Source organism: Bombina bombina, chromosome 6 (genome assembly GCF_027579735.1).
Source record: "Bombina bombina isolate aBomBom1 chromosome 6, aBomBom1.pri, whole genome shotgun sequence".
NCBI lineage: Eukaryota > Metazoa > Chordata > Amphibia > Anura > Bombinatoridae > Bombina > Bombina bombina.
Window position 1 is genome coordinate 862,087,655 of NC_069504.1, and position 25,829 is coordinate 862,113,483.

The 25,829-nt window shown below is 40.0% G+C and overlaps 1 protein-coding gene across 1 annotated transcript in view; it reads right to left on the minus strand.

The window, feature by feature from the left end:
- The window catches only part of DNAH2 (dynein axonemal heavy chain 2), a 456,831-nt gene that overhangs the window by 215,020 nt on the left and 215,982 nt on the right, over nucleotides 1-25,829 (minus strand). Inside the window, exons 13-17 of the mRNA XM_053719507.1 lie at nucleotides 19,159-19,305; nucleotides 18,294-18,450; nucleotides 17,123-17,362; nucleotides 16,744-16,932; nucleotides 15,748-15,895 (exon numbers count right to left, since the gene is read on the minus strand). Coding sequence (XP_053575482.1) covers nucleotides 15,748-15,895; nucleotides 16,744-16,932; nucleotides 17,123-17,362; nucleotides 18,294-18,450; nucleotides 19,159-19,305 — 881 coding nt within the window. The remainder of the gene's footprint in view (nucleotides 1-15,747; nucleotides 15,896-16,743; nucleotides 16,933-17,122; nucleotides 17,363-18,293; nucleotides 18,451-19,158; nucleotides 19,306-25,829) is intronic.

Here is a 25,829-nt window from a genome sequence, read left to right on the forward strand (position 1 = left end):
CTGGACAGATTTTCAGGATATCTGAACTAGAGCACATGCAAAATAATCAGTTGATCAGTATCCATGGATATTAACTTGCACTTACCCAAGGCAATCCTGAGAATCTGACCTGTTAGTGTGACCTGAAGATTGGACTTGAGAAACCCTTATGTCATTCAGACAATATTTAGTTGTCATAATACACCTTTTCATGCAACATAAAGGTAGTTTTATATCAATTTTAATACATTTGTATACATAGTAGCCCCAGAAAGATAGTACAGTACTGTAACCAGAAAGGTGATATATGTTGTTTTAAATAAGTAAATATTGTTTGCAAAAACAAACCAAAGACACAGTCAGAAAAGATTGTGACTTACAGGCAGGTCAAAAAAATTTTTTTTTGATAATTTTATTTTTAAATAAATATTATTTAAAATGTTTGGATTTTTTAGAATAAGTTTGGATTTCGGAATGCCGGATTTGGAAATGTGTGCTTGTATTACGTTCAATTCCTATTAACTTTTTTAAACAATCTGCTATATTAAGAAGGGGGAATTTAGATAACTGTATTGTCTTTTATAACCAGTAGATGTCAGACTGCAACAGAAAACAGCTGTCATCTAAAATACAAGAATTAGGGAGACCCCATAGTGAGTTGTAAACAGGATGGCACTGTTCATATTCAATACAGCACATCCAGCATTATGATAAGGTTCATTAAGTATTCATATGCGGCCTGCTGCTACAGTTATATTTACTGGACCTTCCATTTTAGCCAAATTTATCAAGCTTTCAAAAAAACAGTGAGATCTGCAAGAAGTCTTTTTTTCCATCTGTATTGATTGAAAATACTTTATAAAAAAAAAAAAAGTTTCAATGCTCACAAGAAGAAGTAATTAGAAGCAAAACTGTTTGTAAATTAAAGGGACAGTCTACTCCAGAATTGTTATTGTTTAAAAAGATAGATAATCCCTTTATTACCCATTCCCCAGTTTTGCATAACCAACACGGTAATATTAATATAATTTTTACCCTTTATTTCAGTTCTTTTGACAGACTTGCATTTTAGCCAATCAGTTTTGACTCATAAATAACTCCACGGAGCAAGCACAATGTTATCTATATGGCACACATAAACTAAAGCCCTCTAGCTGTGAAAAACTGTCAAATACATTTAGATAAGAGGTGGCCTTCAAGGGCTTAGAAATTAGCATATAAACCTACCTAGGTTTAACTTTCAACAAAGAATAACAAGAGAACAAAGCAAATTTGATGATAAAAGTAAATTGGAATATTGTTTAAAATAGCTTGCCCTATCTGATTAATGAAAGTTAATTAATGAAAGTTTAATTTTGACTAGACTGTCCCTTTAAAGGATGAGGGAAGTAATTATTTCTACAATACATTTGAAAGAGCAGCAATTCATGGTATCTATATAGCATTGTATTGCTATGTCACCAATCAAAATGTCACATATAAACTATCACAAACGATATAATGCTAGCAGGATGTCAGTGCCTTGGTATTTGTTTACAGTTAGTGTCATGCTCAAGAAAGAGTAACATTTAGATAAGTGAACACTTTGTTCATGAAAAAAGATTAATTAAACGTACTGAAATGCATACTTACGTGCAAATGATACAGAAATCTTAAAGGGACAGTCTACACCTTAGTCATCGTAAAGTCTTACTTTAGATTAAGCTGCAAATAGCCTCCTGCACCCTTTTCTATATCCAGCAGTAATATTAAAAAACATCATTTATGCTTACCAGATAAATTCCTTTCCTTCCTGGCAATGAGAGTCCACAACTTCATTCCTTACTGTTGGGATATACAACACCTGGCCACCAGGAGGAGACAAAAACACCCCAGCCAAAAGCTTAAATGTCCCACCCACTTCCCCTAACCCCCAGTCATATTGCCGAGGGAACAAGGACAAGTAGGAGAAACATTGGGGTATAAAGGTGCCTGAAGAAATAATATAAAAAGGGAGCCGCCCAACAAAAATAAATTACAGGCGGGGTCGTGGACTCTCCCTGCCAAGAAGGAAAGGAGTTTATCAGGTAAACATCCATAAGGCAGGGAGAGTCCATGAGGCCTATTTATCAAAGGTCTTGCGGAGCTGATCCGACAGTGCGGATCAGGTCCGCAAGACCTCGCTGAATGCGGAGAGCAATACACTCTCCGTATTCAGCATTGCACCCGCAGCTCACAAGAGCTGCTGGTGCAACGCCGCCCACTGCAGACTCGCAGCCAATCGGCCGCCAGCAGGGAGGTGTCAATCGACCTGATCGTACTTGATCGGGTTGAATTGTGGCAATTCCTGTCCGCCTGTTCAGAGCAGGTGGACAGGGTTATGAAGCAGCAGTCTTTAGACCACTGCATCATAACTGCTGTTTCTGGCGAGTCTGAAGACTCACCAGAAACACGGGCCTTCAAGCTCCATACGGTGCTTGATAAATGGGCCTCCATGACTCCATTCCTTACTGTTGGGAAAACTATACACAAGCTCCAGAGGACACTGAAGGAATAACGGGAGGGAACAAAAAAGAGGCGGACCCTATTCTAAGGCCACCACAACCTGCAAAACGTTTCTCCTAAAAGCTGCTTCAGCTGAAGCAAAAACATCAAACTTGTAAAATTCATAAAAAGTAAGTGAGGACCAGGTAGCCGCCTTACAAATCGGATCCATAGAGGCTTCGTTCCTAAAAGTCCAGGAGGAAGCCACTGCTCTAGTGCAGGGGTTGCCAACCTTTCAGACCTCAGGGACCACTAAACTCACAATTTTGAATCCCGTGGACCACTAACATGAATTTTTTTAAAAAAAGGTACAAACCTCTATAATGTATATATATATATATATATAGATAGATAGATAGACACACACAGATATTGAACATAACTAGTATAACCATAGCTAAGTTTACATTATGTATATATTTACACATTTTTAAGAATTATTTTTTGGAATTAACTAACTGAATGACAGAACTGAGAGAATACTTCCAAATGACAGATGAAGGGTGAGTGCCAACTTTTTAGGTGGAAACAGAGGCAGAAAGTGGAAAAAAGGAATGATTTTTAAAGGGACCACAAGACTTCCAAGTTACCTTCCCAATTAGGAAATATTCAAAACTACTTATGATCATGGACAGACATTGGAGTCATAAATTAAGTTAGAAAGCTCTCAATATGGATGTGAGCTAACCACGACTGATGTTACTGGAAAATAATATAATACTGGTGGGATATGGCTGATCTGCTGGATGGCAATTACTGGAATTCAGGCTTTGTGCGCAGGAAAATTATTAGAATGAAAAATAGTTAATATTTAATATTTAAAAAAAAGAAGATGGAGGGGAGGAAGACAAACAGTGATGTAAGTCCATCTGAAGGAATTAGGAAAACTACTACAAAGAGACAGGTAAATGAAATATGAGATTTTTTTTTTAAGATTTACTTTTTTTTTTATACTTTAATTCCACTATTTCAAGCCAAGACTATACCATCTCTGCTGGCTTTAGAATGGAAGCATCTTCCTCTGAGCAGCGCGCAAGGCGGGAGGAGTTAAAAATACAATCTAGCTACGCAAATTGCACAGTACTACGCAAAGTGCATAGGGAGATTGTAATACAACTCCTCCTCCGTCGGTTTTCACTGATGTCCAGCCAGGCACTGTAGGGAGTTACGGCGTGATGGGGGTGACACCATCAGAGGAGATTAATTCCTGCTTGATGGTGTCACGGACCACCAACATCTTCTTGCAGACCACCAGTGGTCCATGGACCACTGGTTGGCGACCGCTGCTCTAGTGGAATGAGACGTTATTCTCTCAGGAGGCTGTTGTCCCACTGTCTCATAAGCTAAGTGGAAGACACTCCTCAACCAGAAACATAGGGAAGTCGTAGTAGCCTTCTGCTCCTTACGCTTCCACGTATAGATGACAAACAAAGAAGAAGATTGTCTGAATTCCTTAGTAGCCTAAAGATAGAACTTCAAAGCACGAGCCACATATACATTGTGAAAAGCAGAAATCTCAATAGCCAAGAAAAAAAGAACCTTCCAAGATAACAATTTAATGTCAACAGTATGCATAGGCTCAAACGGAGCCTGCTGCAAAACACGAAGAACAAGATTGAGGCTCCAAGACAGAGCCCCAGATCCAAGCACAGGTCTGATCCTAGTCAGAGCCTTAACAAAGGACTGCACATCCGGAAGCTCAGCCAATCTCTTGAGTAGTAACACCAACAGGGATGATATCTGTCCCTTCAGGGAACTAGCAGATAGACCCTTCTCCAGTCGATCCTGGAGAAAAGATAAAATTCTGGCAACCTTAACCTTATGCCTGGAAAAGCCACGCTCTTAACACCTGTACCAGTAAGTCCTCCACACTTTATGGTAGATAGGACGAGTAACTGGCTTATGAGCTTGAATCAGAGTGTCAATAACACTCTCAGAAAACCCTCTCTTGGCTAAGACTAAGCGTTCAATCTCCATGCAGTCAGCTTTGATGTACAAAGGGAAGGGGCCTGTACCAGCAGATCTCTGTGACATTGTAACCTCCACTGAGGAGATGAGTACATCCCCACCAGATCCGCACACCACGTTCTTCGTTGTCACAATGGAGCAATCAGAATCACGGATGCTTGCTCCTGCTTGATGCGAGCCACCACACGAGGGAGAAGCGGTAATGGAGGAAAAAGATGTATGAGTCTGAACCTCCATGGTACCGATATGGCATCTATCAGTTCTGCCTGATGTTCCCTTGACCTTGACCCATACCTGGGTAGCTTGGTATTGAGGCGGGATGCCATGAGCTCTATCTCCGGCGTCCCCTACTCGCTGCATATCTCTGCAAACACCTCTTGGTGGAGAGACCATTCCCCTGGGTGAAAGGATTGCCTGCTGAGGAAGTCAGCTTCCCAGTTGTCCACACCCGGAATGTGGATCGCTGAAAGCGTACATCTGTGAGTCTCCGCCCACTCTAGTATCTGAGATACTTCTCTCATCGCCAAGGGACTTCTCATTCCCCCCTGATGATTGATGTAAGCAACCAAGGTTATATTGTCTGATTGGAATCTGATAGACTGGGACGAACCCAGAAGGGGCCAAGCCTTCAAGGCATTAAAGATTGCCTGGAGTTCCAATATATTAATCGGATGGGAGGACTCCTACTGAGTCCACAGCCCTTGTGCTTTCTTGGCACCCCAAACGGCTCCCCAGCCAGAAAGGCTAGCGTCCGTAGTCACAATCTCCCAGGACGGTCTTAAGAAGCACGTACCTTGGGACAGATTATCTGGACAGAGCCACCAAGACAGATCTGAATGGTCGCTGTTCCATTGTCTCAGCATGCATAGTTGTAAGGGTCTGAGATGAAATCTGGCAAAGGGAATGATGTCCATACAGAACACTATGAGTCCAATCACCTCCATACACTGGGCTACTGAGGGTCTCAAGGAGGACTGGAGGGCAAGACATGCAGTAGTTAGCTTGCAACGTCTCTCATCTGTGAGAAATATTCTCATGGATATGGAATCCATTATTGTCCCCAGGAAATAAACCCTGGTACTTGGAGTAAGAGAACTCTTTTCGAAGTATATCATCCATCCATGTGATCGAAGAAGACTGAGAAGGGACACTGAGTGTTCTTCTGCTAGACAAAAAGATGGTGCCTGTACCAAGATATCGTCCAGGTAAGGCGCTACTGCAATACCTCGTGTTCTGGCAACTGCTAAAAGAGCTCCCAGAACCATCGTAATTATATCCTTCGAGCAGTAGCTAGGCCAAATGGAAGAGCTACAAAAAGGAAGTGCTGGTCCAGAAAGGCAAACCTCAGGAAGTGAAAATGCTCCCTGTGTATCGGAACATGAAGGTATGCATCCTTCAGGTCTATGGTGGTCATAAACTGTCCTTCCTGAACCAGAGGAAGGATTGACCATATTGTCTCCATCTTGAGAGAGGGAACACTCAGAAACTTGTTTAGGCACTTTAGTCCAGAATTGGACGAAAAGTTCCCTCCTTTTTTGGAACCACGAAAAGGTTTGAATAAAACCCCAAACCTCTTTCTGCTGTAGGTACAGGGACAATTACTCCTAGAGAGGAGAGATCCCGTACGCAACCTAGAAAGGCAGTCCTCTTTTCTGGTCTTGTAGACAGTCTGGAGAGTAGGAATCTGCCCCTGGGCAGATAAGTTTTGAACCCTATCCGGTATCCCTGAGATACAACCTCCAGGACCCAAGGATCCTGTACATCCTAGACCCAAGCTTTTGTAAAAAGAGACAGTCTGCCCCCTACTCGATCCAATCCCGGATCGGGGGCCGCCCCTTCATGCCGTTTTGTTCTCGGCTGGCTTCTTTGTTACATTTGCTAGAGGGAAGTAAGGCACTCAGGGCCGCAGACACCGCCGATGGTAACTGTGCGGTGAAGTCCACAGGAAAAAAGCCCCCTCCAGATGGAGGATTAGTTGAGCCACGGGGAACTGCATGTGGAGTGGGTAGAGTAGAAAGGGTAGTAATCTCTCGGGACATAGATTCCTGAGAGGTAGATGGCTCAGAAGGGTTAATAGCCCTATGAGTATTAGCAGGCTTGTATCCCATCTTAGACTTTAGAACCGTGCTTAGGCAAATGGAACAAAATTGAGCAGGCAGACTCAAAAAACGAAAGTGAAACCTGTTTGTTCCAAGCCAAAAGCTCACAGTCTATGAGCCCAAAAACTCTCATATTAAAGCAGTTATAAATAACCCCTAGCTGTTCAAATAATCTCCCTAAAGGAGATATTAACCCTTCAGGGTTATCCTATCAAGGCATAAAAGAGCCACACTGTGACCCTGTATAGCAAAAGTGTATATATATATATAAAACGGTCTTACCCTCCAGGATTCATGCTGTGGAACAGGCACAGCCTCTCAAGTGTGACAGTCTTTCAGCGAAGCCCTGACATGGACTTGAGTGTGTAACAGCAAGCAGTGAAACTCATCAACACTGATTTCTCAGAAGCTGTTAGGTGACAATCTGAATGGGTTCGCAGAAAAACTTTCCCTGCATCTCCAGACTCTAACTTTCATCAATAGTCTCATTGAGAGGTTGACATGATTACTTAAAACTCCAGTCCTTTCTTGAAGGGAACATACCCATTACAGGACTATCCAAAATCTTCTGACACTTCTCTGCCACCTCCTATAGTGACAAAAGGCAAAGAATGACTGGAAGATAGGGGAAGTGGGAGGGATATTTAAGCCTTTGGCTGGGGTGTCTTTGCCTCCTCCTGGTGGCCAGGTGTTGTATTTCCCAACAATAAGGAATGAAGTCGTGGACTCTCCATGCCTTATGGAAGAAAAAGTTATTTTAAAATTAAAGGGACAGTCAACTCAAAAAAAATATATTGTTTAAAAAGATAGATAATCCCTTTATTATCAATTGCCCAGTTTTGCACAGCCAACATGGTTATATTAATATACTTTTAACCTCTGTGATTACCTTGTATCTAAGTCTCTGCAGACAGCGCCCTGATCACATGACTATTTATTTATTATCTATTGACTTGCATTTTAGTGCTGTGCACAATTTCATGGGCCTGAGCACAATGTTATCTATATGGACCACATTAACTAGCAGTCTACTGTTGTGAAAAGCTAATAAAAAAGCATGTGATAAGAGGCTGTCTATAGTAGAAACAGGCAAAAATTTAGAGGTTCAAATGTTTTAAGTATATCAATATAACAATGTTGGTTGTGGAAAGCTGGGGAATGGGTAGTAAAGGCATTATCTATCTTTTTAAACAGTAACAATTTTGGTGTTGACTATCTCTTTAATATTGTTTCTGGACACTTTGAAATGACTGCCAAGCTTTGCTCACTGATGACATCACAATCTGTGCCGTATCTTTGCACACTGCTGAATGTAATTGACAGTCTGTTAAATTCAATTTGTGAATCTTTTGTAACTAGTGAAGCCTTTAATGCAGCCCAGATTGTGATGTCATCAATGGGTAGAGCTTTGCAGTCAATTCAAAGTGACCAGAAACAATAGTCATTTTAAAATACCTTTTTTACTGTTACTGCTGCATGATATAGAAAGAGGAGCAGGAGAATATTTGCAGCTTAATCTAAGGTAAGACTTTAAGATGACTAAGGTGTATACTGTCCCTTTAAAGGGACATTTTACATGTATGATAAATTGCTTGACTGTGATGCAACGTATCTGTAAACAAATGACTAGAAAATATCACTTGAACATCTCTATAAAAAATGGAAGATAGTTTACCTCAAAATTCCTTTAGCTCACCATAGTAAATGTTTTGTGAACATTAATTGTTCACCTGCTGTCATATGCATATTGGGGGAAAAACAATATCAGTGCCGAGTTCACACTTTCCTTTACTGTGATCTTGTGAGATTTCCCCATGATTTTGAGAGGTTTTTTTTATAGTAAATTTCCTCAAACTGAGGGAAATAAAGTGACTATTCCATAACAAACCTATATACGTTGCCAACAAAAAATGTGACCGTATAAAAAAAAAAAAATAACTTCTTTATTTTCACATATTAAAATCAAATAATTAATTATTCAAGCCCAACATCAAACACATTAGCATTAAATAAAGTGACTGTAACTGCACATACCATGAAGTTTTTTATAGTTAATGACATATAAATGTTCAGGTGATATTTTCTAGTCAGCTTTTTACAGTTATGCTGCTTCACTCTCCAGTGCTTCAATATTCGGGTAACATTGGGATAGATTAATAGATGCGCAACAGGGTGCAGAGGGACCTTGTAAAGGTGAAATCATGTTCAAAATTAATTTAGCCTGAGTAGTAAACGGTAATGAGACAGGTGTGTTTCCATTGATTATGATGAAGAAGTCTCAAAACTCACGGATGTGAAAATGAGAAGGTACAGACCCGGTGCTTGCATAAGGCATTCAGGGCAGCCGCCTTACAGCGCACCAGTAGGGGGGGCAAAGTTAGAGAGCGGCAATGATATAAAAAAAAATAATGTAGTGCAAGTAATGAGTGAGTCAGACAGTCTGCGTCATGTGGCTCGCTTCAGACGCAAGTATTCTGCGCTGCGCTTCACTGTACGTGTAAAGTGGTGCCAGTTTGGTCTCTAGCCCTGGGTGTGTCAGTGCGACTCTGAACAACTCAGCCCATCTCAGTGAGGATTTATTGCAAGTCAGTCAGTGTCTGACAGAGTGTGAGTGAGGACGCGGGAGGAAATGGAATCCTTGCTTCATCTCTCAGTGAAGTCTGAGTAAGTCAGTAAGACACTATGTGATCTGAAGCTGATCTAGTGTAAGGGGGAGGGGGGTGGCGTCCGCCAGCAGCCATCCATGAAAAAGGCTGCGACGACTGGGTGATGTCTTGTTTATGTTATGTAAGGGAAAGCAGCAAGCAGGGACTCAGAGGGAGGAAGCTCAGGCAGCGCCAGTCATGGTGCTCTGACCGGCGGCTCACAAATAACCCAGGGTCCTGGTGGTCATGAACAGTTCTGTTTATCATTGGATCTAGAGGCAGCAGGCACTGCTGGCAATCAGGAAGTGTGTGTGAGTGTCAGTACTGAATCTGAGCAAGTTGAACTTGGTGCACTAAGGGTGACCGGGTGGAAGGAGGTGCTGCTTTGACTGAGGCTGCGGTGCGTGAGAGTGGGCTTCGCTTGCAGTTTGGCAGCAATTATCTAGTGTGACAGACCCTTCTGTCAGGACTGAAGGAGTTAATTGTGTTTAGCTAAGAAACTAATTTCTAAAGACAGAGTTGCTGGCTCCAGCTATAATCTAATTAGTGCTAAGCATTCTATTGTTTGATCACCTCCAGAGAGAAAACGCCTAAGTGATAAGAAGGGCCAAGAGTGCCTTGTGGTTGAAGTGTTTAAGTAATATAATTCTATTGTATCATGTCAAAGGGCTTGTTCCCTCCATGTAATGTACAACAGCCTTTCAACCCCCATCTGGGGGGGGGGGGTCAGACCTGCATAAATACTAGGCATATCCTTTTAATAAATGTCATTCTGTTTTAAACCTGAAAACTGGCTGGGTTGTGAATTGCTGATTCCCTATGCAGGACATTGTTCATCTGATATTAACCTTGGTACACTGTTGGTACCGTAACAATTGGTGGCAAGCGATGGAATGAACCTTATCGCCCAGAAGAGCAACTACACAAGCCAGTAACCTCAGGAAGAGGGGGATTATTACAATACTGACTAAGATGGAAAGAGTACCAGGGACAGAAGGAACCAATGGGCCCAGCATATCAGACAGAACCCCTGAAGAAGCAAGCTTTGATCAGGCGGTTAAAATAAGACTGGCATATTATGGCCCCAACCCATCTGCGGAAATTATCGACCGGGTCATAGCAGCTGTGGAGGCCAACCTACTTCGCCAAAGCAGCGCTGCAGCAGCCCAAGTGGAAAAGAGAAAAGTAAATTTTGCAGCTTTTAAAAACTTCCTGGAAACAGAAGGAGAGATTGATGGGTTCCTTGCGGATTTTGAGAGGCAATGTGCACTACACAAGGTACCCGCAGAGGACTGGGTCACGATATTATCCGGAAAATTATCCGGCCGGGCCAGTGAGGCTTTTCGGGCCATTCCAGATGAGGAGGTTGGGGATTATAATACTGTGAAAGAGGCTCTACTCTCCAGGTATGCGGTTACACCGGAGGCATACCGGAGGCGGTTCAGAGACACTGTTAAATTAGCTGGTGATTCCTACGTTGAGTGGGCATGTAAGGTGCACCGCACAGCAGCTCACTGGATAGCGGGGTGCCAAGCCGTATCTGGGGAAGAGGTGCTGCAGCTATTCCTGTTGGAACATTGCTTTGACAAGTTATCAGCAGGAGTTAGAGAGTGGGTTCGGGACTGTAAACCCTCCACCCTGCATGAAGCTGCTCGCCTGGCAGATGAGTATACGGATGCCCGCAAACTGGACACTGCTACCACTAAGCCCCCTGCTAGAGTGGAGTACAGACCCCCAGTCACCCCAGCAGCTGCCAGTTACCAACCCCCGGCGCACCGCTATACCACACGGCCTCCGGCCACGAACTACCCTCAGAGAGCCCGGTTCAATTCACGGGGCTACTCACAGCCTATTTGGTGCTTTGTATGTAAGCAACTAGGGCACAAAAGACCAGAGTGTCCCCTAAATGCAGCGAACCAAGCACAGTCCTGGAGAAGACCCGCCGGCGGAATCCCACGTAACTCTCAGCCTGCGGCCCGCTACGTAGAGGCGCAAGAATGCTGGAGCATCCTACATGAGGCAGACCTTGTGCAAGCTGCCCACCGGAATAACCGGCAACTGGTTAAAGTGAATGGGAAGAAGGTCAGTGGTCTACGGGATACTGGTGCTACCATGACCTTGCTTCAAAAGAACTTGGTGTCTGAGAAACAGTACACTGGAGACACTGTGGCTGTGAGGGTAGCAGGGGGCGATGTGTTCAGCCTACCTGTTGCCAGGGTACATTTGGATTGGGGAGTGGGCGCTAGACCTGTGAATGTGGGGGTCAAGAAGGACTTACCTGCTGATGTTCTTCTTGGAAATGACTTGGCTCCCCTTGTTTCTGCCTATGCTCCCATGGGTCCCGCTGATGTTAACCCTGTGACTACCCGTGCTCAGATCCGTGCAGCAGAGACTGACCCCCCTGCTGCTAAGCCCCAGGACGCTGAGCTCAGTAAATCTCTATCCGCTATTGATACGTGGAAGTCCCGTTACAATGCGCTGATGAAGGAGAAGAGGAGCGCAGAGGAAAAAGCACGTTTAGAACGTGAATCTCTGCTAGACAAGCTGCACCGACAGACTGCAGAAAACACCAGCTTGAGAGTGGGACATGAAACATTAAAGACAAACTTAGCGACACTTGAGGAGAAGCTGACGCTGGCTCATAGTGAGGTGCAGCAACTCAAGGGCACCGTATGTCAGTATGAAGGGATTGTGGATACCTATAAAGAGCAGGTACAGAAAACTCGTAAAGAAGCTGATGGGATTTTGAAGGACTGTTTAGCCCTAGTCTGGGCACTGAGGAAGTTGAACCCTTCTTTGTATGGACAGGAATTCTCTCTCATAACGGGAATACAGATGGATTGTCCTGGCAAACTGACATGCCTACCACCTCCTAGTCCGGTCATCCCCAGGTTGACCCGCCAAAGGGTCAAGCCGGGTCTGCCGGAGTGTTCCACAAGGGGGGAGATATGTGACAGACCCTTCTGTCAGGACTGAAGGAGTTAATTGTGTTTAGCTAAGAAACTAATTTCTAAAGACAGAGTTGCTGGCTCCAGCTATAATCTAATTAGTGCTAAGCATTCTATTGTTTGATCACCTCCAGAGAGAAAACGCCTAAGTGTGGTTGAAGTGTTTAAGTAATATAATGCTATTGTATCATGTCAAAGGGCTTGTTCCCTCCATGTAATGTACAACAGCCTTTCAACCCCCATCTGGGGGGGGGGGGGGGTCAGACCTGCATAAATACTAGGCATAGCCTTTTAATAAATGTCATTCTGTTTTAAACCTGAAAACTGGCTGGGTTGTGAATTGCTGATTCCCTATGCAGGACATTGTTCATCTGATATTAACCTTGGTACACTGTTGGTACCGTAACATCTAGTTCACGCGAATGTGCCAGTGTTGCTGAGCTGGGGAAATTAAAATAAATATTTTTTAGCACAACAGCTTAGCAGAGGTGTCCTTGACTCACTGACAAGGCAGTGCGCTGAGTACACATAGGGTAGAGATGCATATGTGATTACAATACAGTGGCATGTGAAATAATAACATATAGAAATATAGTGTATATTTGTGCAGAGCATCACTTCAGGGTTTTCATCTTCTAACTAAAATAAAGGGTTAACATTGTTTAATTTAATATGAAGGAGTCTCACTTAAGAGACTTATAGCTACAAGGAGATTTATAATGACATGTTGGTAATATGTAGCCTAAAGAGAAGCTGTTAAGCATATTGTAGAACAAAAAAATGAATGATGTATACTTCATTATTTCCAGCACTGGGTATACACGGACTAGGAAACACCTCCATAAATCTGGTAAGATAAAATGTTTATTAAAAGGGCATTCTAAAGTAAAAAAAATCCCTCTTATACTATTTGTTTATTTAACTCCCACAAAGGGGTTAAACCCATATATATATATATATATATATATATATTTATATTTGGTGTGTGTGTATATATATATATATATATATATATAAAACACAGACACACACACACACACTATATATAACTTAAAATTGCATGCTCTGTCTGAATCATGAAATAAAAAAATTGAGTTTCATATCCCTTTAACTAGCAATCGGTATGGTATGTAATCATTGTGTGTGTGTGGGGCGGCAAAATGTATCCTCGCCTGTGTGGCCAAAAATCCTAGCACCGGCCCTGGGTACAAATCTTTATGAATGCTGCAATAGTCAAATTGCGATGAGATATCAGTTTTACTGATGGGTTTTTATTCAATTTAATCTATTCTGTTGCAAAAATTAATTAAAACATTTGTTCATTACTAACATTTTGTAGACGTTAAACAGATAGGTAAAGTCCTTCTTAGGGGCTACTAGCATTGCAGCTCCCAAGTAGGAAACCATTGGCCACTGGCAAATACATGTGACCACCAAACCTCATTAGCTTATCAGTTTCCTGCTCATGAGCTTCAGTGTTTGTGGCTCCCGAGCATTACTTTACCTTTGTGTTTAACCAAATTGAAAGGTCAGTCATGCAAAAAAGGCATGGGGTACAAATGTCCCTTTTATCTGCGTCCAAAAGTTTAGTAGCAAAGCCCTTCAAAGAGCAATCCAATATGGTAACTAAAAGTCAACCATAACAGGGAACGTAGAAAGCAAGTCTTGAATTGTCCCACAAGTCCGAGGTGATTCTTCAGCATAGTAAGAGCTAACAGACACTAAAAAGTGTGGCACTAGTGGCAGAAAAGAGGTCATTGTCACAACCAACTGATCTTCCTGAGCATACTGTGGTGTTTACAGAGTTATTTTATCATCCCACATATGAGAGAGCATCACATAAGAACCTTATTTGCTTAAAATGATATTAAACGCCTCCTGCATTTGTGTAAAAAATCGTGTTTTGTCCCATGCTCTCCAGAGAAGCCAGAAAGCAACTTCTGCAAATCAAGTAGCTGGTTTAGACAATTTGCAGCAGTTTAAACATAGGTTACAGATTTTTTTTTCCCCTAGGGAGTGTGGGGCAAGCACCATTTTTATAACAAAAAGAGGTATTAAAGGGACACTGTACCCAAAAAAATTATTTTGTGATTCAGATTGAGCATGAAATTTTAAGCAACTTTCTAATTTACTCCTATTATCAAATTTTCTTCATTCTCTTGGTATCTTTATTTGAAATGCAAGAATGTAAGTTTAGATGCCAGACCATTTTTGGTGAACAACCTGGGTTGTCCTTGCTGATTGGTGGATAAATTCATCCACCAATAAAAAGTGCTGTCCAGAGTACTGAAACCAAAAAAAGCTTAGATGCCTTCTTTTCAAATAAAGATAGCAAGAGAACGAAGAAAAGTTGATAATAGGAGTAAATTAAAAAGTTGCTTAAAATTGCATGCTCTTTCTGAATTACAAAAGAAAGAATTTGGGTTCAGTGTCCCTTTAAATATCCCTTTAAAGTTGCTTTTTACATAACGTATAGCTCATCTGTCTCGTGCGCCTTAGAAGTATATTATTTTTGGTACCAGATTTCCATATCTAGTGAAGAAATATGCCACAACATTAATAAATTGTGTAAATAAACTTAAAACGTAATGACTGGGAAGCAGAGAGATCTGCATAAAGAGCACTACCCTTGGTGTCATGGGTGTCATATGCACCTACAGGAGTTACGCTTTATGTCAATGAGCCACCAATCTCCCTGCTGCACATGTTGTCTCTGATGATTTCTGTGGACGTCAGTGATTGATGTTAGATAGGGCCTGAATCTTAAAGGGATACTAAACCCACATTTGTACTTTCATTATTCAGATAGAGCATGCAATTTTAAGCAACTTTCTAATTTACTCCTATTATCAATTTTTCTTTGTTTTTAAAAAAAGCAGGAATCTAAGCTAAGGAGTCGGCCCATTTTTGGTTCAGCACCTGGGTTGTGCTTGCTGATTGGTAGCTAAATGTACCCACCAATCAGCAAGCACTATCCAGGGTTCTGCACCAAAAATGGGCCGACTCCTTAGCTTAGATTCCTGCTTTTTCAAATAAAGATACAGAGAGAAGGAAGAAAAAATGATAATAGGAGTAAATTAGAAAGTTTCTTAAAATTACATGCTCTATATGAATTATGAAATAAAAAAAAATTGGGTTTAATATAATATTGTATGGCAAGTAGCCAGAATCAGCAATATGTGCTTGTATAATAGCTTACATGTAGCATGTTCTGTGGCTGCAAGTCTGTAATAATATGAATGTAATCATATAAATATAAGCATGAAAATGTCTATGTATAAATATATATTTAAATTGAGAGATTAGAAAAATAAATCTGGGTCTGTTTAATACATTAAAATTAATGAACTGATCAGAATTAGTGCTAAATCATTGGAAGAGAAGAGAGAAGTGCTTTATAGTGTAAAGGATTTTTTGCTTCTACTACGTGTGAATCACAATGCATGTTCATATCACACCAACATGGACAAGGTTGCGATTGGGTAGTAAGGATCCTTTTGTAAAGGGGGACAGGGAAATAAAAAAAAAGATAAAGCAACAAAAAATAGAGATAGTTAAGCTAAAGACATACATAAAGCAACTAACCAATGATAGCATATAAGGAATCCCGCTGAGATCTGATCTTGGTCAGTATATCCTGGAGACGTCTAAAGCTGCACACTGTATTCAGGATTTGGCTACAGATGTTGTTCACAATGTTAGCAAGTTGCTGAAGGGTTGGAGAAAACTCCACCTTAAATAATGAAACAGGTGTCACAATCAGGTGTCATTTGGGAGATCAAAGGATAATGTAGGTAGACTTCCAACTACCTAGAATTATGTGTGAGTTTACACACACACACACACATATATATATATATATATATATATATATATATATATATATATATACTGTATATACACAATAGGTAGAGGTCAAGCTACACATTCTATCATCTATGTATGTACAGGTAACAACTCCTCTTTCTGTATATAGTGGAGATAGATCATTCTATTCACTTTCTATTTATATATGTGATGCCATTCTCTTATTTTCTCTATCTATAAACAAGTCTCTTGGCTCTCTATATTTAGATGACATATAGATCATTTACTGCTCTCTCTATACACAGACATATAGATAGACAGCCTCTCTATTCCATATGTGCAGGATGGCACAATTTATTCTATATTTATTTGCACTTACATATATTATTAACAGACAGATGGGGAACTCAGTGTATTTTGTGCTGAGTGTGCAGAAGAAGGCACACAGGATATGAATGATGAGAAGTAGAGGACGAACTAATGAACACTACATCTCTGCTAGCTACATCTCTGGCATACTTTCTATTATTCCTGAATACACTTTTAATTACATTTCTCCTGTGTGTAATTAACTTTTTCTGTGTTTGAGAAGATTGCCTTTTTCCTTCTTTCTTTTTCTACCACCTATCTCTCTCTTGCGTTCCATCGCCATCATTTTCCTCCATTACCTTTTTCCCCAGATGTAATCTTTGCACCATGTCTGCCTTTTCTCTCTATTTCTTACAGCACCCTTTCCATCTCACTTCCTTTTATTATTATTTCACATACTCATACCTTGTCACCGGAGCCAGATAAGTCATTCTGCAATATGACCATCACTCTGAAAAGAGGATTAGGGCTGGCCTTGCTGTCACCATTGATGGCTTTAGAGAGCTCCTGCAAAGACCACTTGATGTTCAGTCTGAAAGCCTCTTCAACTAGAAGGTCCATTTTCTCAGTGTAATTCAGCCAGTGTTGTTGGACCTACAGATTATGTTTAACAATATATTAATAGGTACCATATTTAGAAATGGTAAACCAGGAAGAGTCACAGAACAAGGTATTTAACTATAATTTTGACTATGATGTTACAATCGTATTACAAATGTTATACACTAATACACAACAACCTATAATAAAATGTGTTTAGGTTCCATAGTACTATTTGCAGTACCTCAGGTCCATCAGCCTTAAAGACCTCATAGGTGGCCCTCATGATTCCACAGATTTCTTCATGTAGGGTATGCAGTCGGCTCTGTGCATTCCTCCGGTTTTCCTCTTGCACCTCCTGGAATTCCAGGTCCCGGAAGACTCTGTTCCCATCAATATCAAGCAGAAGAGTTTCACTAATAAGACGTGCACAGCGAGAGATGTTCAGATTGGCAACTTTGTAGTTATCCACTATTTTTTGGACCTGTAAATGGGACCAGAATATTGGTTAGTTAGGGTTAGGTTAGTCATACCATGTGATGCTGTTTTCTTACAAGGGATGATGTTTTACCACCAATAGCTGTTCTCTTATCAAACTGTTTTTTTTTTTTTACAATGTGGGCTTTTACCTTATTACCAGATTTGCTATATGTTACTTAGATTTTCTGTCCTTTCTTTTTTTCCCCGCTGAGCAATGATTTTACCACATCCTGTTCCCATTCTTTTATAAATGGTAATCCATGTTTCTATCCAATTTAAGGTTTGCAGGCCATATGGCGATCATCCAGCACTTTATATCTTTATACAAATTCATTATCTCACATTATTCCTCTGTTTACCCCCATTTGCAACACACTCCCACTTTAGTTTAAAAAATTGCAGAGCTGTCTATTACGGTCTATCAAAAGTTACTCATTTATACATTGGATGCCTGACCCTCTTTGCCTGCATTATTACAAGGACTAAGTTCTCCTCAATATAGCATTTGTTCCACACACGTCCCTTCCCTGGCCTCTTGCAGCAGATCTTCCTAATTACCATCTTCTCTAATGCACATGGTCACTCTCTCTCTCTCTGCTTCCTAACAGAGACAGCTAATTATAAGTGTTTGTTAAAGTACAAGTTACATTCTTTCACTTATTACCTGGTTATTGTACATGCAACAATGCCTCTACCCTGCCTGCAACCCACTGTTAATAAAAAGGAGATTCTTATTGAATAAAATACTACATATACAGCACTCACAATGACTTCTGCTTGTATAAACACACATAGAGTCTTCTCACTCATTGCCTAATATACTACACAACAATTCATCTACCATTCCTGCATGCTACAACACAACGTCATCGCTCCATACTCCATGCCTTGTCTACTACATTCAGGATATTCTCCCTCATTGAGGATGCTCTCACCTTGCTTATATGCAGAAGGCAGTCATTAATGAAGGCACTTGACACTCCTTTAGATGACCAGCGTAGCTTGCTAAGACCAGGTTGTATCTTCTTATCAAGGAAGCGGATTTGTTCTCTAAACAAGCCTCGTTCCGCTGGAGACAGGGCATCTATGATCCTGTAGAGACAGTCATAAAGTGTATTTTTTGATTGCCAACCCCCTTAGCACCCTTTATGTCTTAAGGAATGCTTCCAATGTAAATGTCAATAGAATACGAGAAAATAATTGTCCAGTTTTTACTGCCCAAACACCATTCTCTCTCTTAGGAATTAAGGGAAGCAGCTATTCAATAAAAGTAAAAAATGCAGATTCACACTAATGACACTGGAATCAATAACCTGGGGAGATCATGGATACTAAGCGTGGAAAGTTAAAGGGCGGCGGGGTAGGTTTTTATCAATTATGTTTTATGATGTGTTTTACTGTGAATAGCACCTTTGAACTTCCAGGAACCAAGCAGGTTAGCATAAAACAAGCCCTGGGCTAATTTTAATATATTTTGGCTATTGGATAGGTTGGACAAAAAATACTTGTAATGTTTCAACAGGTGACCCCCTAATATGGCTAGATTTAACTTGTGGGATTAGATATAGTATACCTGCCCTGACTATAAGAGGTGGAATGAATGGGTTACCATTTCACAACTCCCCAAGATAACCCCAAAGACTGCCCATGGTCAGACTAGTAGACCTTTATTTCCCAGGCACTTTATATAATTGTACAAGCACAAGATCATTTCCACAGACCTCTGACACCAGCAAGCACTAGTTATAGAATTCTGTCTTTTGTCTGAGGTTACATAAGAACACTTACAACTACACTCACCTGTTGTAAGCTCTCACCACAAGCAGCACATTTTCCCGTAGATTCCTCAGGTCTTCCTTTCTCTGATAAAGCTCTACTACATAGTGTGGGATCTCAAACATAAGTTGCTCCCAGTAGTAAACCTCCACAAACAGCTTTAGAAGATCCCTGTGAGACAAATAAATCTACGTTGATGGACAATGTCATGGTGTACAAGTGTAAGTGTACCGACAAACTGGAAAATCCAAAACTGATAGACTGAATCACATGCATGCACTTATATAAACACATACACACAAAGCAACAGTGGACTCAAAAAACACAGATACTACAAAAAAGGATTTAGAAAAAAAATATATACTGTATATTCTTACCTGATAAATAATTTTCTTCCTTGGTAGTGAGAGTCCACGAAAACCTATTCTTACATATGCGAAATACATCACCTGGACACCAGGAGGAGGCAAAGACACCCCAAACAGAACATTTAACTATCCCTCCCACTTGCTCCACCCCCCACCCCCAGTAGTTCAAACCGAGGATAGGAAGAAGTAAAAGAGATAAAAACAGGGTAAAGAGGGCTCTCACTACCAAGAAAGAAAATTATTTATCAGGTAAGAATAAATAATGTTTTCTTTGTAATGGTAGTGAAAGTCCATGAAAATCTATACTTACATAAGGGAATCTATACCCAAACTGTGGAGTCCACAAAGAATGTAGGACAGGAAATGAAAAAGAGGAGATGCAGTCCCTAGTTGCTAGGCACTACCTCTTGAAGAAACCTTCTCCCAAAGGATGTCTCAGTAAAGGCAAAAAACATTTAGAATGAAAATTGTTTGTGAATAACCACACCAGTCTGTTCAACCGAACAAAAAAAAAGAGAGAGGGCAATACGAGCCAGAGGATGCCAGACCGCTTCTAAATAAGCCATAATATAAGAAATAAACAAACAAACAGGAATTATGATCCATGATTCACTATTAGCATAAAGACAGAGCCAAAGAAGGCCTATATGAATCCAAGTTACCATAGGAGAACCTGAAATTGAAAAAAAAGACAAGACAAGAATTTCCTGATTTATGTTAGTTGCAGAATTCATAGAGAGGAAGAATGAAAGATGTCCGAAGAACAGCCTTATCCTGGTGATACACCTGATAAGGGAGATCACATTGAAGAGCAGACAACTCCAAAACTCCTAGAGTAGAAGATAAGCCAACAAAAGCTGGAGCTGCCAAGATAGAAACTTAATATAAGGAAAATGCATAGCTCAAAAAGAGCATGCTGCAAAAAACTAGCTCACCAAATCAAGGCTCCAAGAAGTAAGATAGGAGAGAGAAAGATTATTTAAATCTAACCCTAGCTTGATCCAAAGATTGGACAGTAGGCAAAAGTGCCAACATAAATATAACAAAGCTAAAAAAAACTGATATCCAGTGCTTAAAGGGACAGTCTACACCAGAATTTTTATTGTTTAAACAGACAGATAATCCCTTTTTTACCCATTCCCTAGTTTTGCATAACCAACACAGTTATATAAAAACACTTTTTACCTCTGTGATTATCTTGTATCTAAGCCTCTGCAAACTGCCCCCTTATTTCAGTTCTTTTGACATACATCCATTTTAGTCAATCAGAGCTGGGTCACTGGAACTCCATGTGCGTGAGCGCAGTGTTATCTATATGACACACATGAACTAACACCCTCTAGTGGTGAAAAGCTGTCAAAATGCCCTGAGAGAAGAGGCGGCCTTCAAGGGCTTGGAAATTAGCATATAAACCTCCTAGGTTTAGCTTTCAACTAAGAATACCAAGAGAACAAAGTAAAATTGGTGATAAAAGTAAATTGAAAAATTATTTAAAATTACATTCTCTATCTGAATCATGAAAGTTTATTTTGGACTAGACTTTCCCTTTAAGAGCCGCAAGACCCCTTTATAAAGTCCAAATTATAAAAAAAAAAACAAAGGATACATGGGAGTCTTACTCTGTGCAGAAAAAAAACACATTTCACACACAAGTAGAACTACACCCTCCATACCGAGAGAGATATAAATCTGGTGCCAGGCCTACATGTCTGAAAAGAGACCAAAATAGACCCATAACCTCCCTGGACCAGATCGAAAAACAGTCTCCTTACCACCAAATCATAGTACTAGAATGACAAAGAAAGGAAGACCTGAGCTAGAAAGGTTCGACCTCTGAAATAAAACAGAGGAAGCCGACAATGATCTTAAGAGATCTATATACCAAGACCTATAAGCCATCAGGAGCAAAGAGATCACAGTACCTTTTCCTAATCAAGACATGCTATTACACGTGGCAGGAAAACATTTGGAAGAAAAGGGTAGACTAGCTGATGAGCTCAAGGAGCAGTCAACGCGTCTATCCCTCAATTTCGATCCGTATCTTTGAAAATTAAAAAAAACTCAAGATGGAGAGGCCACTTACCAAAAAAGATTTATCTGCATAGATTCCATCCACTTCATGGAATAGAACTGTCTCTGCTCATATTGTCTAGTACTGGGCTATTAGGTCACACTTGTTTTTGTGGGATCTCACTACCATTAGAAAGAAAATCACATATGTATGTGTGTGTGTGTGTGTATGCAGATGGTACACAAATAAATTTCTCTCAAGCCAAACTCAAATGTTCCAATAGAAACAGTCAATAAATGTCTTGATGATGGATGAGTGCCAGTTGGTTGCGATGTAACCCAGAAAAAGCCTAAGTACTTGTGATGGGTAGAGATTGCATAAAGATAACTAAGCTGAGACATGATCAACAAATATTTCTAGAATGTGAAGAATCAATACTACAAGCTTCAAAACCAGTAAGTGATCTTGATGTTATGTTATGCTTGACAATGAACTTTTCCTAAAACGTATATAAGCCACAGTCCCAGTCTAATTTTTTCATTTAAATAATATAGCTAGGATCAAGCACCTTATTCCTGCAGAGGATGTTCCCATGACCATGCAAGCCTATCAGGAATAAAATCTCTAACTTCTACCCCTCTTAAATAAATGTACATTGTGGAAAGTTCTTTCAGTCCAACCTGGAGAAAAGCACTATAAATTGCTATTATTATTATTATTTATTATATAAAATAGAAGTTAGGAAACACACTCACATCTATGGCAAATACATCCACCAGTGTGCCAGAACTATTAGAGTACATACAGTACCAAATGGAGAGCCCCACTGGGGTTTCCTCAAAAACATTTTTTTAAAGTTTAAGTAGTGACATTTCGGGGGTTGCAGCTCCTTAGCATTTAAAGGCAGACAGGGATTTCCAGATGTGATGTCCAAGCTCTTCTGAAGAAGCACAAAAAAATAGTAAATGTTGAAGAGCGTAGACGCAGTGGTCGGCCAAGGAAACTTATTGCAGCAGATGAATGACACATCATTCTTAATTCCTTCCAATTAGAAGATGTCCAGCAGTGCCATCAGCTCAAAATTAGTAGTAACCAGTGGGATCAAGGTACACCCATCTACTGCCGGAAGACATCTTGTTAGAGATGGTCTTTATAGAAGACTTGCTGTCAAAGAGCCAAACCTACAACGTGGAAACAAGGCCAATCAATTCAACTATGAACGAAAACACAGGAACTGGGGTGAGGAAAAATGTAATCGGGTGTTCTGGACTGATGAGTCAAAATTTTAAATACTTGGCTGTAAAAGAAGGCAGTTTGTTTGCCGAAGGGGTGGAGGGTGGTACAAGAATGAGTGTCTGCAGCAACAGTGAAGCATGGTGGAGATTCCTTGCAAGTTTGGGGCTGCTTTTCCGCAAATGAAGTTGGGGTTTTAATTAGATTTAATGATTTTCTTAATGCTGAGAAGCACATGCAGATACTTATCCATCATGAAATGCCATTCTTTTAATATATTGATGTCATCCTATGATTGTTGAGTGACATTCAAATGAGTTGGCGGTCATCCTGGGCAGTGGAGAGTTGTTTTCGCCCTCTGCCGGTTTGCTGCTTGACCTTGTTCTTATGAACCACTGTCTTTGAAATGTTACGAATGGAGGCAACCTGACGCTCACTGTATCCCTCTGCTATTAAAGCCAAAATTGAACCTTTCTTTTCCTCACTCAAAACTTTTCTTTTCAACACTTTTGGCATGGTCAATAGTTATTTTTTGATTCCAATTACTTTTAAGGTACTACTAACACTCACCTAGATTACGAGTTTTGCGCTATACTGGGTGCGTAAAAAATGCAAAAAAATTAGCGGTATCGCACTTTCGATAGCGCTGCCATTACAAGTTACTGAAAAAAACTCCTTGTGCTGTGCGGTATGGTGCGTTAATCTCCATACTGCACAAAAGCCAAGGGCTGAGTTTACATGCTCGAGCACACTTTCCCCAATAGACATCAATGGGGAGAAAGTGTTAGTAAAAAACTAACACCTGCAATCGGGGAATGGCAAATCACCGTAACGCAATCCACATTGATGTCTATGGGGGAAAAGAAAATTACGTTAAAACCTAACACCCTAACATAAACCCCAAATCCGCCACTCCCTGACATCGCCGACACTAAAGTTATTTTAGTTATATTAGTTACATTTGGTTATATTAACCTCTAATATGCCGCTCCCCGATATAGCCAACGCTAAATATCGCAACTAATAAATAAACCTATTAACCCATAATAGGCTGTAACGCAAGCATTTTAGCCGGACCGCACAACCTGTAATACGTCGCTATGGAAAATCCCGCACTCAAACGTCATTTGTTGGGTGCGGAATGAAGGGTTGCATTAAGGCTAAAATACTTGCGACTTGTAATATGCGTTACCTGCCATTCCACGCGCAATGGCCAATTTTTTTAGTGGTATAGCCGTACCACACCATACCACAAATCTTGTAATCTAGCCGACTGTTTTTGCCATTCAGCTGGTCATATTGCAAGAGGATAGTGATGACCACAGCAGTGGTATATATAATAATATAATAAATGCTCTTAATGACACTATTTTTATTTGGAATTTGAGAGAAATGTTGTCAGTAGTTTGAGTAAAATAAACATTTTTGTTATATTCTATAAACACAATTGCAGTGACCTGTTTCTATATATATATATATATATATATATATATATATATATATATATATATATATATATATATATATAAAAAGAGAGAGAGAGAGAGAGAGAGAGAGAGAGAGAGATTGATTCATATATACACAATACAAATATGCAGCAGACATCATTATTATTGGTAATTTCACCCCTTCACTGTCAGGGTCACAGTATATTTCCTATTTTGTGAAATGAGCTTCCTTATATTTCCCTGAGTTATTTCTGTACCCACATACTCTAAATAACACACTGTGATAAACAAGATTGATACACAAAGAACAGGCTGACTCATAGAAACAATCAGGAAAACACACATGGCTGACTCACTCCTATTTACAGAGACTGACTTGAGTAAACATATTACATATGTGGTGCTCCTCAACCCTAACACTTGGGTAGAACTATTTAGATCACTAATGCTTAAAGGGACACTGAACCCAATTTTTTTCTTTTGTGATTCAGATAGAGCATGCAGTTTTAAGCAACTTTCTAATTCACTCCTATTATCAAATTGTCTTCATTCTCTTGGTATCTTTATTTGAAATGCAAGAATGTAAGTTTAGATGCCAGGCCATTTTTGGTGAACAAACTGGGTTGTTCTTGCTGATTGGTGGATAAATTCATGGTTCTGAACCAAAAAAATAGCTTAGGTGCCTTCTTTTTCAAATAAAGAAAGCAAGAGAATGAAGAAAAATTGACAATAGGTGTAAATTAGAAAGTTGGTTAAAATTGCATGCTCTATCTGAATCACGAAATAAAAAAATTGGGTTCAGTGTCCCTTTAAATCATGAAATTGTATCATGTTAAAGGCACTTTGGATTTATAGTTGAGAAACACACATTCAGCATGAACGCATGGCTTTATACAGGCCATGTATAGTGAATGTGAGAAGAACAGATAGGGTCAAATATACACAGAAAAAATAATACAGACATTTAAAGGGACACTCAAGTCAAAATTAAACTTTCATGATTCAGAAAGATCACACAATTTTAAGAATTTTTCAAATATACTTCCATTATCAAATTTTGCACAATCGTTTTAAATGCACATTTTTGAGGCACCAGCTCATACTGAGCATGTGCAGAAGCTCACAGGGTATACATATACTACTCTGTGATTGGCTGATGTCTGTCACATGGTACAGGGGGGCTGGCAAATTGAAGAAAAAAATAATTTGGCAGAAATTAACATTATTAATGTTATTGCATTGTATTTTTATTATGCACGTGTTAATTATGCAATTCTACTGTATGTAGTGGTTCTTTAAAGGGACATTAAGCTGCTGGGTACAACTACAGTAACATGGTTACTACTAAAAATGCTATTGTTTGTCCTCCTGTACCTTCAGTTCTCTTTAAAGCCATTCTAACCCATTAGCAAAGCCAGTTGGTAAAGCTCTTTATCTTTTCATTCTGTGACAGAAGCAGTGAGCTTTCTCAGATCAGTGATGTTACCAGCTTTTTGACAGCTGTACCTTGCACTTCAGCACGTACGATAGAAAGCAGTAGAGTTACATTTAATTTTACACAGGTATAAGTTATATAGCAAAAATAAAAAACACTCAGGAATAATATAAGGCAATGAAGACATTGCAAAAAAATGC